General features: G+C 41.7%; 4 protein-coding genes across 9 annotated transcripts in view; 1 reads left to right on the top strand and 3 right to left on the bottom strand.

Moving 5' to 3' along the window:
* Positions 1-6,236, bottom strand: part of LMLN (leishmanolysin like peptidase) — a 60,646-nt gene extending 54,410 nt beyond the window's left edge. Inside the window, 1 exon segment of the mRNA NM_001445170.1 lies at positions 5,978-6,236. Within this exon segment, the coding sequence (NP_001432099.1) occupies positions 5,978-6,172 (195 nt within the window). The 5' untranslated portion in view covers positions 6,173-6,236.
* The window catches only part of LRCH3 (leucine rich repeats and calponin homology domain containing 3), a 201,622-nt gene that overhangs the window by 4,561 nt on the left and 180,252 nt on the right, over positions 1-16,809 (bottom strand). The window lies entirely within an intron of this gene.
* Positions 10,445-13,997, bottom strand: RPL35A (ribosomal protein L35a). Of its 2 annotated transcripts, none has more exons than NM_001445168.1 (5): positions 13,956-13,997; positions 13,291-13,335; positions 12,944-13,096; positions 11,905-12,049; positions 10,445-10,520 (listed from the first exon to the last, which is right to left on the bottom strand). In NM_001445168.1, exons 2-5 carry the CDS (start codon positions 13,299-13,301, stop codon positions 10,497-10,499), a joined length of 333 nt encoding a protein of 110 aa, NP_001432097.1. In that variant the 5' UTR covers positions 13,302-13,335; positions 13,956-13,997; the 3' UTR covers positions 10,445-10,496. The 2 variants fall into 2 exon arrangements, with proteins under 2 accessions (NP_001432097.1, XP_005670197.1); XM_005670140.4 differs by having other exon boundaries at positions 10,456-10,520; positions 13,677-13,997.
* Positions 14,266-16,809, top strand: part of IQCG (IQ motif containing G) — a 47,815-nt gene continuing 45,271 nt past the window's right edge. For all 4 annotated transcript variants that reach the window (XM_084990891.1, XM_084990889.1, XM_084990890.1 and 1 more), the window contains exon 1: positions 14,266-14,416. The gene's annotated coding sequence lies outside the window, so the exon portion shown is untranslated. The remainder of the gene's footprint in view (positions 14,417-16,809) is intronic.

Raw genomic sequence — 16,809 nt, 5'->3', positions numbered from 1 at the left:
TAAGGATCCTGCATTGTTGTGGCTGTGGCATAGGCCATGAACTATGGTGTGGTACGCAGACACAGCTCATATCCCAAGTTGCTGTGACTGGGGAGTTCCCACCGTGACTCAGTGGTTAACAAATCCAACCAGGAACTAAGCTGCTGTGCCTGTACTGCTGCCCGGCAGCTGTAGCTCCAATTCAACACCTTGCCTGTGAACTTCCGTGTGCTACAGGTGTGGCCCTAAAAAGCAAGCAAGCAAGCAAGCAAATGAATAAATAAATAAATAAATAAATAAATAAATAAATGAGTATATCCAAAAAAAGAGAGCGAGAATTAAAAAATAAAATTAAAAACATAAAAATATGGGAGTCCCTGTTGTTTCAGCAGGTTAAGAATCCGACTAGTATCCGTAAGGATACAGGTTCCATTCCTGGCTTCACCCAGTGGGTTAAGGATCTGATGTTGCTGTGGCTGTGGTGGAGGCTGGCAACTGCAACTCTGATTCAACCCCTAAACTAAGGACTTTCATATGCTGCCCGTGAGGCCCTGAAAAGAAAAAAAAAAAAAAAAAAATGAAGATCAGAAGACAATGGAACTTTAATTAAAATGCTAAAAGAAAGATGTTCAACACTAAAGTCTATCTCCAATGAAACTAATTACCCTTCAAAAATGAAGAGGAAATAAAGATATTTCAGATAAACAAAAATTGAGAGAATTTATCACCAGCAGACTTCCACTACAAGAAACACTAAGTTCTTCAGGCTAATGCAGTGACACTAGATGGTAACTTGGATCTTGTCTTAATTTAGGCTGCTATAACAGAAAACCATGAACTGGGTGGCTTATAAACAACAGAAAGTTATTTCTTATAGTTCTGGAGGCTAGCAAGTCCAAGACCAACGCATCAGAAGACTTGATGTCTGGAGAGGGCCCACTTCCTGTTTCTTAAGGCCCTATTCTCATTGTCTTCTTTGGCAGAAGGGGCAAGGTGCTATTTCATAATGGTATTAATCTCATTCATAAGGGCTCGGCCCTCATGACCTAATCATCCCCAAAGACTGACCCTCTAACCATTATATTAAGAGCAAGGATTTAACACATGCATTGGGGTGGGGGGACACAAACATGCAGTCTATACTGGATCTTTAGGAAGGAATGGGAACAAAAGGAAATGATTTGTAATATACAAGTCTATTTTGGGGAGTTCCCTTCATGGCTCAGTGGTTAATGAACCCAACTAGGATCCATGAGGATGCGGGTTCGATCCCTGGCCTCATTCAGTGGCTTAAGGATCTGGTGTTGGCATGAGCTGTGGTGTAGGTCACAGACATGGCTCGGATCCCGCAATACTGTGGCTGTGGTGTAGATGGGTGGTTACAGCTCCCATGTTCAACCCCTAGCCTGGGAACCTCCATATGTGGCGGGTATAGCCCTAAAATAGCAATAAATAAATAAATAAATAATTTTAAAAGTCTATTGTGAACACTTGTGATGGAACATGATAGAAGATAATGTGAGAAAAAGAATATATACATATACATGTATCACTGGGTCACTTTGCTGTACAGTAGAAATTGACAGAACACTAAATCAACTATAAAGGAAAAAATAAAAATTAAAAAAAAATTAGCTGAAAAAAATTTTTTTGTCCAAAAAATAGCTAACATAGCAGGTCTAAGACACTATCTTTAGAAAGGCCTGCTTACAAGTTTGACTATTCTCTGGTCTGAGAATCTGAATGGTAAAGTTTCCTACACTGATGTAAAACTTCGTTAAGTGATAAGGAAGTCTCATTGTGCCAAACTGTTACTAGAAATTATGTTGAACTTTTTTTTTACTTCTCAGAGTCAGGAATTTTAGTGACTGAAATTGTGCCAACGTGACCAATTTCCAATAAAAACCCTTGACTCCTGGATTCAGATGAGCTTCCCTTGCAGACAACATTTTTGTGCCTGTTGTTACAAGTTACTGCTGAAGTGCTATGTGACTCCACTAGGAGAGGACTCTTGGAAATGTTGACGAAAATTCAATCAACAAACAAATAAAGAAGAAAAGAGCAAATTTTATTTGAACCAAACTGAGGACTACAACCTGGGGACTGACTCTTAGGAAGCTCTGAAAACTGTTCTACCTGTTAGAAGTCAAAGGCACAGTAACATACAGAGACCGAACTTGCGTCTTCATGAATACTAGTCAGATTTGTTTCTGCTGAGCTATGATGGGAACTCCAAGACATTAGCCATTTAAAACTAAAATTAGTTTTTGCTTTGGTGGGACATATACTAAAATTGGAAGGATACGGAAAGATAGCATGGCCCCTGGGAAGCATTCCATATTTTTTACCTTATAAATGGTAGATTTTAGACCATGTAAATTATACCTCGATAAAGCTGTTAAAATGTCACCAAATATAAAACTAAAATTATAAAACTGCAATTATGAGATTTATAATATACACAGAGGTATTATATATTACAATAATAGCAAAAGGACCAGAATATAAGTGAAACTAAACTTTGAAAAGTTCCTATATTTACCATGAATACATACAAAAATGACTGAAATCAACAGTTGGCTATTTAAAATGACTAATAAGGGAGTTCCCATTGTGGCTCAGCAGAAACGATTCTGAATAATATCCATGAGGATGCGGGTTCTATCCCTGGCCTCACTCAGTGGACTGTGGATCCGGCACTGCCATGAACTGTTCTGTAGGTCGCAGACGTGGTTCAGATCCCACAGTGTTGCTGTGGCTGTGATGTAGGCCTGCAGCTGTAGCTCCAATTCAACCCCTAGCCTGGGAACTTCCATACGCCATGGGTGAAGCCCTAAAAAGTAAAAAAAGAAAAAATTTTAAATAAAATGATTAATAAAATTAATAAGCCTCTGGAGTTCCCACCATGACGCAGTGGAAATGAATCCGATTAGGAACCATGAGGTTGCGGGTTTGATCCCTGGCCTTGCTCAGTGGGTTAAGGATCCGGCGTTGCCATGAGCTGTGCTGTAGGTCACAGATGGGGCTCGGATCCTGTGTTGCTGTGGCTGTGGTGTAGGCCAGCAGCTGTATCTCCTATTAGACCCCTAGCCTGGGAACCTCCATATGCAGCAGGTGAGGACCTAAAAAACAAACAAACAAACAAAATCATTCGTCTATTAGAAAACTGATTTCAGAAGTGTACTAAACATGAGTTCCTGTTGTGGCTCAGTGGAAATGAATCTGACTAGTACCCCTGAGGATGCAGGTTCGATTCCTGGCCTTGCTCAGTGGGTAAAGGATGTGGCGTTGCTGTGAGCTATGGTATAGGTCACAGACATGGCTGGGATCTGGCGTCACTGTGGCTGTAGCGTAGGCCGGCGGCTATAGCTCTGATTAGACCCCTAGCCTGGGACCCTCTATATGCCATGGGTGTGGCCCTAAAAAGACCAAAATAAAAAGAAGTATATTAAACAGATAATATATCATGATCAAGTAGGGACGATTCCAAAAATGCAAGGTTTCACTACTGGAAAATTCAATGTCATCTACCACATAACACTAAATATTATATAATTCCATTTATATAAGCTAGGTTCTAAAACAGGCAAAACTAATTTAATGTAAAATCTAAATTTAGGAGTTCTCTTTGTGGTGCAGTGGGTTAAAGGATCCGGTGTTACTGCAACTGCATGGATCACTGTTGTCATGAGGGTTTAATCCCTGGCTTGGGGAAATCTGCACATCCTGCAGGTGCGGACAATAAATAAACTAATAAATTCATTAAATAAAATCTAAATCTAAAATAAAACATTAGAGAAATAGTTGTCTGGAGTGGATGGGAAAGACTAACTGGCACAGGACAGGAGGGAACTTTCTGGAGAGTTGAAACTGTTCTATATTGTGACAGGGTCCTGGGTCTTATATTAATGTACATGACTACATTTGCTACATTTCAATATAAACAAAACTTACCAAAAAAAAAAAAACCCTTTAAAAGTAACAATAACAGAGGGAGGATGGGGAATGGGTAGAAGTACATGAAACAAATGAGAGAATACCCCTAAAGTGTTGAAGCTAGGTGAAGGGACATGGGAGTTAATTACACTATTCTGGTTTTGGCTTTCTTATAATTTACATAATAAGAAACAAAAACAAAACAGTCTTTAGTTGAGAACAAGTTATATGTCAAATGTTTTGCAGTTCTCCACCACTACAATAAAAAGGTACAGAAATTTCCTGTAGCATTTAACACAGGTGCAGTCACCAGGATGTGTGCAAGGAATAGTACTTGTCTATATTTTGTGTCTAGGTTAAAGCAAAAAGAATGGTTAGAAGGATTTGCTATTACTCTATGAAGAACTAGGAAAATTTATGAAGGATGAGAACTCTCAAGAAGAACTTAATAGCTTGCTTTTAATATCTGAAGCACCATCACTATTTAGTTTGTTCATCTGAGAGCCATAAATAAAAATAGCGGGTAGAAGTTTCAGGAAGAGTTTTCAACTCTATAAAAAAACAATGATCTCTCCAAAGAGCAAAGAGACTGTCTGTGGAGATGTTCAAATATAAGTAGGAGATTTGTACACTGGCAACAACCAGAAGAAGAAAATAGCTCTGAAGCTTCCTTCCAGCACAAAGATTTTGCAGTTCTTTGAACTATTTTCTCTCATTTTAATTTAAATTCAAAAAGGGGTGTGCAGGACTTTGCGAAGTATTTTTTAAAAAGAATTGACCAGGTGGGTGTAGGAAATGGAATGTTGTTTAACGGTATAAACTTGCAGCTAGTAAATAAATAAGTCCTGGAGATCTAATGCACAATACAGCAATTATAGGCAACAATACTGTATTATAAACTTAAAAGTTGCTAACAGACTAAAAAATAAAATCACTCAGCCAAAATGCAGTGTCATGATAAAAGCTGTAATACAGCCACGAATCTCAAGCTTAGTATTCTGGCACATATGGTTATCAACAGCATGCACCGAAGTTCTTGGAAACGAACAAAAATGAGCTGTTTTAGATTTCTGGGCTAAACTGAAAATTTCTAATTTATTTTGATAAAAGTAGTAAGACAAATTATAAAATCAATCACAACATGCAGCCCTGCCCCAGGCACTGTGTCTCCTTTCCTCAAAGAATACTGATTATTATGGGCTCTCTGAGCTAAGCAGTGTGTTGGGATCAAAGTATAAGACACAAAACTTATCCCAAGGAACATTACAATTTAACTACAAAGGCAAGACAAGCCCGAAAAATTAAGCCTGTCACCACATAGCGGTACTTGGTTAAGTGCCAAAAGAAAGTACAGATAAGACGTACTGTGAAATGGAAAAAACATTCTGCTGAGGTGGTTTCAGCAGGTTACAATGAGGTTAAGGAACTTAGAATGAAAGAATGTAGACAGGAAGAAAAATAGAATGGGAAGGAGGCGGCACTTCCAGGGCAGGAGAACAGGGCAAAGCAAGAGAAGCGATAAAGTAACTTGAAGAAAAACTTGAATTTTGTCTCCAGAGAATCCCCAATACCCCCTAACACCTTTGTCTAGCTCTTCTATCAATTATTCTCAAACCTTTTGGCTCAGTGGTTCCCCAAGTGAGGTCCTTTGTCAAGCAGCATCATTAACCGTCTAAAAACTTTACCTACAAATTCTGGGGCCTCATCCCAGATCTAGTGAGTCAAAAGTGGGTAGTGGGAGGGAATGGAGCGGCAATTTGTGTTTTAACAAGTCCTTCAGGTGATTCTGATGCACGCTCAAGTTTGAAAACCACTGCTCTAGGACTACCTGATAAGCACAACCCTCCGCACGGGAAAGTGGTGATGTTCTGAGTCTTAAGTGAGCCAGCCACTCTGCTGTGCAGAAAGGGAGTTGATAGGTCCCGGCCCTCTATGAGTTCAGACTTTGGCCGAATCTCGCTTTTCCTCCAGTACACCTAGTTCCAATCACTATCCTCTATGCCACCGCTTCCCGTGTTACTTTACCCTCCAGTGGCCCGCTCCCGTCCCTCCGTCGCCCTACCTCGGAGTCAGAGGGGACGTGATGCCGGCAGGGAGGAGAATTGCCCAAGTAGACAGGAATCGATGTGGCGCTTGCGCGGAGCCCGCCCAACAGGAGTAAAACGCCTCGGATCCACAAAGAACCGCTCCAGTGCCACTGACTCGGGCCCCGGCCTGGACCCCGGGAGCCCTCTCCTCTACCCAACTCGGCCGCCATCTTCAGGCCGAGCGTCGTTACCATGGAGTACGTGACGCCTCCGCGCCCAGCGCTAGCCCCGCCCCTTCCCCGTCTGGGCAGGTGGAGAGACTTGGCGGAGGGAAGATGCTTTTTGATTGGTTAGCGTCACCGGTAAGAAGTTGACCGTGGAAGATGAGTTGCATCACGTCCATCGCATCTCATTCGCGTGAAGCCGGCCAATAAATACCATTTAGCAGCCCACGTGAGTTGAACTGTGGGAAGACTAGTGGATGCCGATAGTAATGGTATGGTAATATGTGGGTGTCCGTTTACTGAGGGCTTCCAGTTTTTAATTCAGTTATTCACTGAAAAGATAGGCACCCACTAGGTGCCAGGTACTTTTGACATATAAACAGGTGTAAAATCTTTTATGGTTTAGCTCTGTGTATAAAAGATAAATGGTATATAATTTTCTTTTTTATTGTATTGAGTCACCAATTTTAGACCCACTTTTTTTTTTTTTTTCTTTTATGGCCACACCTACAGCATATGCAAGTTCCTCAGGGACAGGGTTTGAATCCAGCTGCAGCTATGGCAGCCCTGAATGCTTTAACACACTGTGCCAGGCAAACGTCGAATCGCACTTCCACAGCTAACCCAGCCGCTGAAGTCGGATTCTTAACACACTGAGCCACAGCGACAACTCCTAGACCCACTTATTAACTAAAGTCATTTTCTGTAAAATCAAATGATGCGTTCTTTCCTATTCATCCCCATCCCTTAACTTCTATGAAAGTAAGAATTGCACCTGCATTAACCCCAGGGACTAGGTAGGACCCTTGCCATTAAGGCAACTACCTTAAAAACTGAGCTGTGCAGAAGTAAAAAAAAAAAAAAAGAAATTACAAATTGTGACAAAACTCCCTGTGGCCCATGAAACAAAGAATTAAAAGTAGGAACTGCAAGCACTGAGCTGGAATTCCAGAAATTGAATATTGTAAATTACAATACTAGAAACTGTAGTGGTAGGAAGAAAACAGAAAATCCTCAAGAACTTACAGTTCATTGGCAAAGATTATGTACTCAATAAAGACATGGGGCATATTTCAAATAGACTCATTATATATGTCTATTATACCACCACTAATGTAAGGTGGGATTTCAAGCAAAATTTATCACTGTCAGGATGTGTTTTCTGCACAAAATCACATACCAGATTGTGAACAAAGAATGGAATCAGTCATCTTCGAGTTCCTAGTGTTGACAGCAGTGCCATTATGGGGGAGAGGCAGTTTCAGTGGTCTAGAGGACGAGCTGCTAGTCATTTAAGTTCATTTCTGTGAAACAGGGGACTCCTCCAATGTAACTCTTGCTAGAGGACTGCCTTTGCACTGACTAGACCTCATTATGGGAGCATAAAAGTATAAAGCAGGCTCTCATTCACAAGAGCTGACACTACAGCAGTTTAAAAGAGAATTGTGCACTTGCATACAAGATTCATTTGCAGTATATTTACTTTGGTTATCCAAAGGATTCTCAGCTTTCTTCCTTGCTTTGTTCAAATGCCTACCACTTCTTGTTCATCTACCCCACTGCTCTAGCATCACCAAAGTCTATTCACTGAACTAAAGAGACAAGCATTAAAATTTCTTTTCTTCTCCTCTATATGCCTAATCCAGACCAGAATCTGCCTTCCCAGACATGTTCACAGGTGGACATTCTCCAGCTTCCTCATACTCATTAACTCCCCTCCCCAACAACCCCCGGTTCCTCAACTTTGTAAATGCAGTTACCCACCCAGCAACCAAAGCTTGAAGATTCCTCTCCATATTCAATAGGTTTTAAAGTTCAATTAATGTTTATAGAATCTGCTCTTTCAGAGTCCAACTATCTGTTAAGATTGCTAAGTTCCCTTGTGGGCAGGCAGCAGGTTGATTTGGCATTACCACAGATGTGGGGCGGGTCCTTTGATCCTTGGTCTAGGAACTTCCACATGCCAGTAAGGGGGGGCAGGGGGAGTTCCTGTCCTGGCTCAGCAGAAACGAATCTGACAAGCATCTATGAGGATGCAGTTACCATCCCTGGCTTTGCTCAGTGGGTTAAGGATCTATCTGTGAGCTGGGGTGTAGTTCAGACGTGGCTCAGATCTGCTTGTGGCTGTGTTGTAGGCCAGCAGCTACGGCTCCAATTCAACCCCTAGCCTGGGAACCTCCATATGCCACATGTGCAGCCCTAAAATGACAGGGGAAAAAAAAGCCAACTTGGTTTTCCTACCCTTTGGTTTATGTTGGGTTGCCACAGGGATCTTTCTAAAGTACAAATCTGGCCACTTGTCAATCAAGCTCTCCAATGACACCCTCATACAAAAAGTCTAAAATCCTGACAATTGGCATTTTCTAGACTTTCCAATTACTCCCCCACAACAGATGTTAACACATAACCCTGTTGAATGATTCCTCAAATGCCTTCTGCTTACTCCTAAAATCTTTGTGCCATTCCTTTTCTGAAAGGCCACCCCTAAGCATTTCTTCCTTTATTCCTGAGCATCAGTTGTGTACTTACTTAGCTAGTGAGACAGTGTACTTTTAGTTATGCTATTTTCTCAGAAGGGTAACTAAATCTAAATGGAGGGTCGGTATCTGCCCTTCCTTCCCTTGACCCAAGTTCAATTTCCTTAGGGTTCCAGTGACCAAATCCAAATTGTGGTGACCATGAATCTTCTCAGATCTGATGAAGAGGTGACTGACCAATGATTCTGCACTATCTACCTGTCTTGAGGCCACATTTCCCAAGAGCTGCTGATAAATAAACCAGCAGTACAAACACTAGCCCCCTTTCTGTGACTCTCCCAACAGCAATTTTAGCTTCAGGGCCATTAAACTAAACCGTGGAAGGGCCAACATGTGCTATTTAGCACACCCTCTCGTTCAAAGATCCTTCTCAGCACCACCCCCACAGATTTTTAGCATGCTAATAAATCCTTAAGTCTGCTTGGAGAACCCAAATACAATTAAAAACTGTTCAAAAGGGGCTCATTTGACAAACTTACAATTTTCTGTTCATATTTTTAGTGGAATATCAAAATTTGTTGGTTAATGAAAGTAGCTGCTACTGCATCAAACATCTGAAACCACCATAATGCAAACCGATACCTTGTTCAAACTTGTATTCAACACATTCTGCAGCCCTGTTTAGTGTCATGCCAAAAGATGTCTTGCACTTTACTACCTTAATACAGAATCAAGGAAAGCTACACTGTACAGGCAATCCTAACCACTCCCTGCCCAAGATTACTTTTTCTGAGGACCAGGACATTTTGGGGACACTTTCAGTTTACACATATTCCCAGTCAAGTGTTAACATCCTAGAATGCTTTGTCCAGCCACGAGTCACATTCGTGTCTGTTCAAAGGAGCTGCCTTGTATCATATAATGCCCAAATTTCTCCCCCCAAAATTTTCCAACCAATCTATATTGAAAGAGTGCATGGTATTACAAGGTACTTTAAGAGATCAAGATATTGCCAGCCACACGGGATCTGAGTCGCATCTGAGCCCTACACTGCAGCATACAGCAATGCCAGATTCTTTTAACCCAATGAGCCAGGCCAGGGATCAACCCACATCCTGGTGGATACTAGTTGGGGATTCTTAACCTGCTGAGCCACAACAGGAACTCCTGGATAAAATTTTTTCTGTACTTCCTGAAGATATCTCGTATCCAAAAACTTGCACCATCCCTATAAACCTGAGATACTCCTCTCCACTGTCCCCAACTAAAGCTTACTTGTAAGCTTGCTCCCCACCATCAATGAAGGTCTTTTTTTAAAGGGGCTCACCTGTGACATATGGAAGCTCCCAGGCTAGGAGTGGAATCGGAGCTGCGGCAACTTGGGGATCCTTAACCCAATGAGCAAGGCCAGGGATCCAACCCATGTCCTCATGGATACTAGTTGGTCTTGTAACCCAATGAACCGTAACAGTAACTTCAGGATGTGAATAGCTTCATCTAAGACCTTAACTGGGGAGTTTCCCATTGTGGCTCAGCAAGTTAAGGATATGGTGTTGCTGTGAGTTGTATAGGCCGGCAGCTGCAGCTCTGATTTGACCCTTAGCCTGGGAACTTCTATATGCCATGGGTGCAACCCCTAAAAAAAAAAAAGACATTCAAATCCTATCCTCATCAAAACCGTCCTCTTATCTGTATCTGTTAAATGCCATATTCTCTGGGCTTCCTTATACTCTGAAAAGGCCTGATAACCACCACTTAAGCACTTGGCAAATGAATTTAAGGCAAAGAAAATTTAAAGCCATTTACCAAAAATACAAGAGAACAAATGCACTTTTATTTAATTTTCAGTAAGTTTAAATTCTTGAAGGGTACAGCATCTGGGGGAAAAAAAGAACACAACGTCATTAGGTGCATGTTATACAAAAACTGCTGAATAAATATCCCATTGTCCCATTACCCATCTCTGAAAGGTATCCAATGACTTATATCTCGGTGGCAAGTGAACTAAATTTTTAAAGCCTTCAGTTTCTAGGTCAACATGCTTTAAGAACCAGTACTGGGAACACTGAAAGTCCCTGTAACTTTGCATCCTCTAACCAGCAGTTAAAGCCTCCCGATGAGAAATCTCAACTGCTCAGCAGGGTTTAAAAGTGTGCCGTGACTCTATAGCCACGGATATAGCCACATAAAGTAAAAATGTATAAATGAAGAAATAGAAGCTATTTTAGAAAAGACACAGAATCTGGAGTTCAAGACTGAGTTTAAATCCTGGGATGATAAACATTAGCACCCAGTTTTCTCCATAAAATAAAGCTAACTAATACCTACTCAAACAAGACTGTAATGATGAAGAGTTGAGAAATGCTATGCTAGCAAAAGGCATATTAAATTTTTATCTTCTAATATTTGCTTAAATCTGTTCATTTTTTGAGTTCCTGTCGTAGCTCAGTGGAAACAAATCTGACTACTATCCATGAGGACACACGTTCGATTCCTGGCCTCGCCGAGCAGGTTAAGGATCCAGCATTGCCATGAGCAGTGGTGTGGGTGCCAGACTTGGCTCGGATCTGGCATGGCTGTGGCACAGGTCAGCGGGTACAGCTCTGATTTGACCCCTAGGCTGGAAACCTCCATATGCCTTGGAAGTGGCCCTAAGGGAAAAGAAAAAAAACCAACCCTGTTCATTTAAGCAGTTGACCCTTGTACAACACAAGTTGAAAATATGTGGATTTTAAAAAATTTTTTTGCCTTTTTTTTTTTAAAGGGCCAAACTAGTGGCATATAGAGCTTCCCAGGCTAGGGGTCCAATCAGAGCTTAGCTGCCAGCCTACACCACAGCCAAGTCACTGCAGTGACAATGCCAGATCCTTAAGCAACTGTGCCAAGGGAGAACACTTGCAGGTTTTTAAATGCATACTACAGTACTACACAATCTGCAGTTGACAGAACTCACAGATTCAGCTAACTGTAGTTACACCTGGATTTCCCACTGTGCCCTTAACCATACATTGTTCATAGGTCAACTATACTATTCCCTTCAGGCAGCTTTAGCAATACCTCAAATGCAGGCAAAATCATTCAATCCCTTTGCCTTGATTTTCTGTAAGTTTCTGCCAAAACATGTTCCATAATACATTTTCACAGTAGCCACTAATTTTGCAGCATGACATTTTATAATCACTGGAGTCCTTAGCAGTCAAAGCCAGACCCCCTTCAGCTTAGTTTGATTCAACAAGGTGCCATTTGCAAATAACTACTTACCACACGGATTCTGTGTCCAATGGCCTTGGCAGGAAGGTTGCTTCGGAATTTGGCACGAACCATGCCACTGTTGCCATGAGCACGAGTTACCTTTCCCCAGATTACTCTGGTTTTGTTAGGTTTTCCGCCAGGAGTCACTGTGTTACTGATTTTAAAAAAGGATTTAAAAAGGAATGAGAACCAAGACAATCAGTATAGTGAGATATAAAAATCAAGGTGACTTCAGGACCAATGGCTCTCAACCCTAGTTAACCACTTTGGTCACCTGGGAAACTTTAAATGGTTAATAGCTACAATATTGGAGGAGAAAAGGGCAATGGGGGACAAGGAAATGTGAGGATGTTTGAATGTAGAGAGAACTTTTTTGCAATTTTCAATAACCAAGGAAGGCCTTACTAAGAAGGTAACACTAGGGAAAAGACTGGAAAGGGAACAACAGCTTGTGTTAAAAACCTGAGGTTGTGTCCCTGGCTCTTGGGAGGGCAGTAGATAGGATAAATCCTAGCTGGGTTAAGAGTAGAAACAGGGAGCCCTGAATGTATATGGTCCTAGAAGCTCCTTAATGACCTCAACTTTTACTGAAGAGATGGGACCAGTGGGAGTTTGAGCAATGTACAGATGATGTGACTTAAATTTTTAAAGGCTCACTCTGGTTGCAGGAGGAAAGGGGGCTAGGGGAAATAAAAGCGTGACCCCCAAGAATCTTCCAAAGAAGCCAGGATTAAGAACCAATGCTCTAAAGACATAAATAATACGTTCATGCATGTATACAACTATATAAGAGTCCAACGAAATGAATTAAGGTACATGAAAAGTGCTCTATAAAACCTTAAGATCATAATATACAGAACTGATTCCTTCCTTGAAAACACTTAACAGCTGTACTTTTTCTAAGTGCAGAAGACACCTACATCCAACACCACCATGATGTTCCATAAAATCCAAAGTAGACTCTACAACAGTACCAATTACTTTACCAACTTCAAATGAGACAAATCAAGTACAACTCAGAAAATATAAAAATACTACATAAACTTACTTCTTTGCTTTGTACACATAAGCACATCTCTTGCCTAGATAAAATTCAGTTTCATCTCGGGCATAAACACCTTCAATTTTAAGAAGAGCTGTGTGCTCCCTCTGGTTCCGGAGACCCCGCTTATAACCAGCAAAAATGGCCTTGGACCACAACCTACGACAAAATATATCGTTAACCATAAGCTGTTAAAAGATACCTCAACTTCGATAAACCACAGGTACAGATCTGACTTGTGATGATGACCCGTGTAGCAAACATTTTTTCCCCCACCAATTTTAAGCTCACGTTTAGGTTCAAGCGTAATAAAGAGACTGCAAGTACAAAGCAATGATATTTGAAACGCATACCTTCCCGACATATTTGCTGGTTTTGAAGTCCTGCTCCCAGGAGGCCTTAAAACAAAAATAATCAGTTTAAAATCTTGTATTCGCACGTTTCCTACCTAGTCTCCTCAGAAAAGGACCCCTAAGTCAGATAACAGCTAAGCAAACTCCAAAATGAGACAAAAACGAAAAGTGGTAAGACAGTAAACTACAAGTAACTTCTAGAAACTCCAAAAGGAAGTCTTAAGAAAATTCACGCCACGGTCAGTAGGAGAAAATGAATATCAAAGAAAACAGAAGCACGCAAGGAACAAGGCTCTTAAGCACAGCATAGGAAAGAAAGGCTAAAAAAAGATCGTAAATACGCAAAGCCAGGTTTAGAGAAAGAATAAATGGACAAGGAACCCTGCCTAAAGGAACGACTGCTTCAAAAGGGCAACTGCTGCCAGACAGAATCCATCTCTGTTCCTCCAGGAAGCAACTCCGATTACGGGAGCACCCGTTTACAGACGTCAGGGGACCAGCACCATCAGTCCAATATCTCCTCCATCCTGTCCTCCCCGTTGCTGGAATCCATAAATATCACTAGCTGGCAGAGACCCGGCGATGCAGCAGTGCCTCGCTGAGGCAAAAACCGAGTCCATCCCAGTCATTTGCCCTCAAAGTTCAGCTGCCAGAGCTAAACTCACCTCCACAGGCTCCAAGATGGCTGAAAGAGAAGGGGGAAGGCCCCGCCGCGGAGCCTTGTGGGTAAACACCTATCTGCCCCGCCCCCATTTAGGCATCTTCCGCGACCGCCAAAAAAAGAGCCCGAGAAATCGTCTTCTGACTAAAATAAGCCTCGTTCAAGAGCATTCGTACAATTCTTTCCCTGAGTCCTTTTATCTTTGTAAGATGCGACCCGCATTATTTTGGAGCAGATGGAGGCAAAATGGTAGCCAGCTAAACGAGAAGAAAGGCCCTCCGAAGCTTGCGTTGCCACAGAAACACCTCAGCGTCATTCCCGTGTGCAGTAGTTGAGGTGAAGCCGCTCCGGTCCTCCAGATTTGATTCGCCAACAAGGGAGTCTCTTTCCTTCTCTTCACAGTGGAATAGAGCGAACGGAGACTCTCGGGTTCTAGCCTGGAAGAGAAAGCCCGCCAGCACGAAGGCAGGAGGAGGGAGGGAGTTCTCTTTACCTCCCCTTCCCATCCCCTTCCTCCTTTCCTCGTACTCCTTTATTTCTTTCAAGAAATGACTTAAGTTCTTACTTCCATTCTTTCATTTTGTCTTTGGGGTGAAGAGCACTGCCCTCAAAAGGCCTCCTTCCCTTTTTAAAATAATTCCGTCAGCCGCCAAGCTCTCAGTGAGCGCAGTACCGTGCCCATGTGTAATAGGTCTTAAGTAAATACTTGCAGACCAGAGTTGGATAGATTAGTTGAGTCAGAGATTTAATTTCCTAATTATTGCACATTTATTTGGGTTGCTCAATGCATTTATTTCTTTTTTTCAACAAGTAGTTTTAATGACTGTACCAAGCTTTGTTCTTGGCTCAGAAAACGCTGCAGTAAGTAAAACGGCAGAAATCTCTGCCTCATGGAGCTTACATCTAGTAGAGGGAGCAAAACAAGTGAATAAAATATATACTACATTAGAAGGTAATGTAAGGTGTTCCCGTCGTGGCCCAGCGGTTAAAGAATCTGACGAGCAGCCAAGAGAACTCACGTTCGATCCCTCGCCTCGTTCAGTGGGTTAAGGATCCAGCGTTTCTGTGAGCTGTGGTGTAGGTTACAGACACGACTCAGATCCTGCATTGCTGTGGTGTAGCCAGCGGCTGCAGCTCGGATTCAGCCCCTAACCTGGGAACCTCCATATGCCCTAAAAAGCAAAAAAAAAAAAAAAAAAAAAAAAAAAAAGTAATATGAGAAAAAAATTAGCTATAAAGATTGGTTCCAGAGGGGGCCAATGGCAGATACTTAGCAAAAGCCAGTGATTTAAAGCTGATATCTGATGGATCAGTGGGACTTTACAATTTGGAGAGGGGCAGGGAGAGGAGTGCAAGTTGAAGGAGTAACACGTGCAAAGACCTTGAGTTGGAAGGGAGCATGATTCCATAGAAGAAAGAAGCCCACTGAAACTGAGGCCATGAGAGCAATAAAAGGGCAGTGCTAGGTGGATCTGGAGAAGAACAGAGGAACCCAGGTCATGCAAGTCTTATGGTCCAAGTTGAGAATTTTAGTTTTTGTCCTAAGGTAATAGAATCCATTGAAGGGTTTTAAAGAGAGATGTGATGAGAGTTTCAATTTGAAAAGGTCAGTCGTTCATTTAAAAAAAAATCGCCTTTAATTTAGAGGCTGTTAGGAGTTCCTGTTGTGGTGCAGAGGAAACGAATCCAACTAGGAACCATGAGGTTGTGGGTTCAATCCCTCGCCTCACTCAGTGGGTTAAGGATCCAGCGTTGCTGTGAGCTGTGGTGTAGATCGCAGACATGGCTCGGATCTGGCTTTGCTGTGTCTGTGGCCTAGGCAACAGCTCTGATTAGACCCCTAGCCTGGGGACCTCCATATACCTCGGTGCGGCCCTAAAAAGACAAAATAATAATAATAATAATAATTTAGAGGCTTTTAGAGTAGTTCAAGCAAGGAACAACAGATTCAACATGGTGTTGGGGGGATATGGAAATAGAAAGTAAAATCCATAGGATGTGGTGATGCTTTGAACTGGGAGAATGCTGATGTCACGATGAAGGAGGAAGCAGAAATGACTCCTAAGTTTTCAGTGTTGAGCAATGAGAAGCCAGAACAGCACAAAAGTACTGGGTTCTGCATAAGTGTAGCCCTATCTTACCTGTGTGAAGCACACTCACCTAGGCCCCAGGCCCAAAAAATGGAAAAATAACACAGCAAAGAACAAAATCTTCTTACCATGCTACTTCCTCCTAAGACTGCGCTTATACCAGAAAATTTGGCTAGTTTGGAATCTTTTTCAGTTTACATAAAAATTCTTTAATTTCTGTGTATGTTTGTTTCATGAGACACATTTGTACCACCCTCCTCAGGATCACTTTATTGTGGCCAAAATCACACTGTAAACTTATCATTTGCTATTGATTCAGTACAGAGGAAATTTTTCCATAGGATGTTCTCATTGTAAAGCTTATTTAAGCAGAGAAGTCTTTGATTTACTGAGGAAGGGTAACATCTTGATAGCAGTTTAAACTAATTTTTCAGGTTAAATATAGTTTTTCTAAGTGGAAGCTCAATTGTTTTTCTAAGTCTGTTAACTGACAGATAAGGGGAATGCAGCAAACAAATTAAATATTTTAGTAATCAGAATAACAGAAAAGTAAATCTGTTATAAAACTATCACCAACCAATACTCAGAATACAATAAAAAACAGGGAGTTCCTGTTGTGGCTCAATGTTATCAAACCCTACTAAGATCCATGAGGATGCAGGTTCGATCCCTGGACTCTCTCAGTGGCTTAAGGATTGCCATGAGCTTGGTGTAGGTTGTAGATACACCTTGGATCCTGCCTTGCTGTGGCTGTGGTGTGGGGCAGCA

This window comes from Sus scrofa, chromosome 13 (genome assembly GCF_054392235.1).
Source record: "Sus scrofa isolate SSC_HxYL_T2T_F1_AM1 chromosome 13, Sscrofa_HxYL_maternal_Yorkshire_Landrace_v2.0, whole genome shotgun sequence".
NCBI classification, from domain to species: Eukaryota; Metazoa; Chordata; class Mammalia; order Artiodactyla; family Suidae; genus Sus; species Sus scrofa.
The sequence above is the reverse complement of the archived record's forward strand: the minus strand, read 5'-3'. Positions and strand labels throughout refer to the sequence as shown.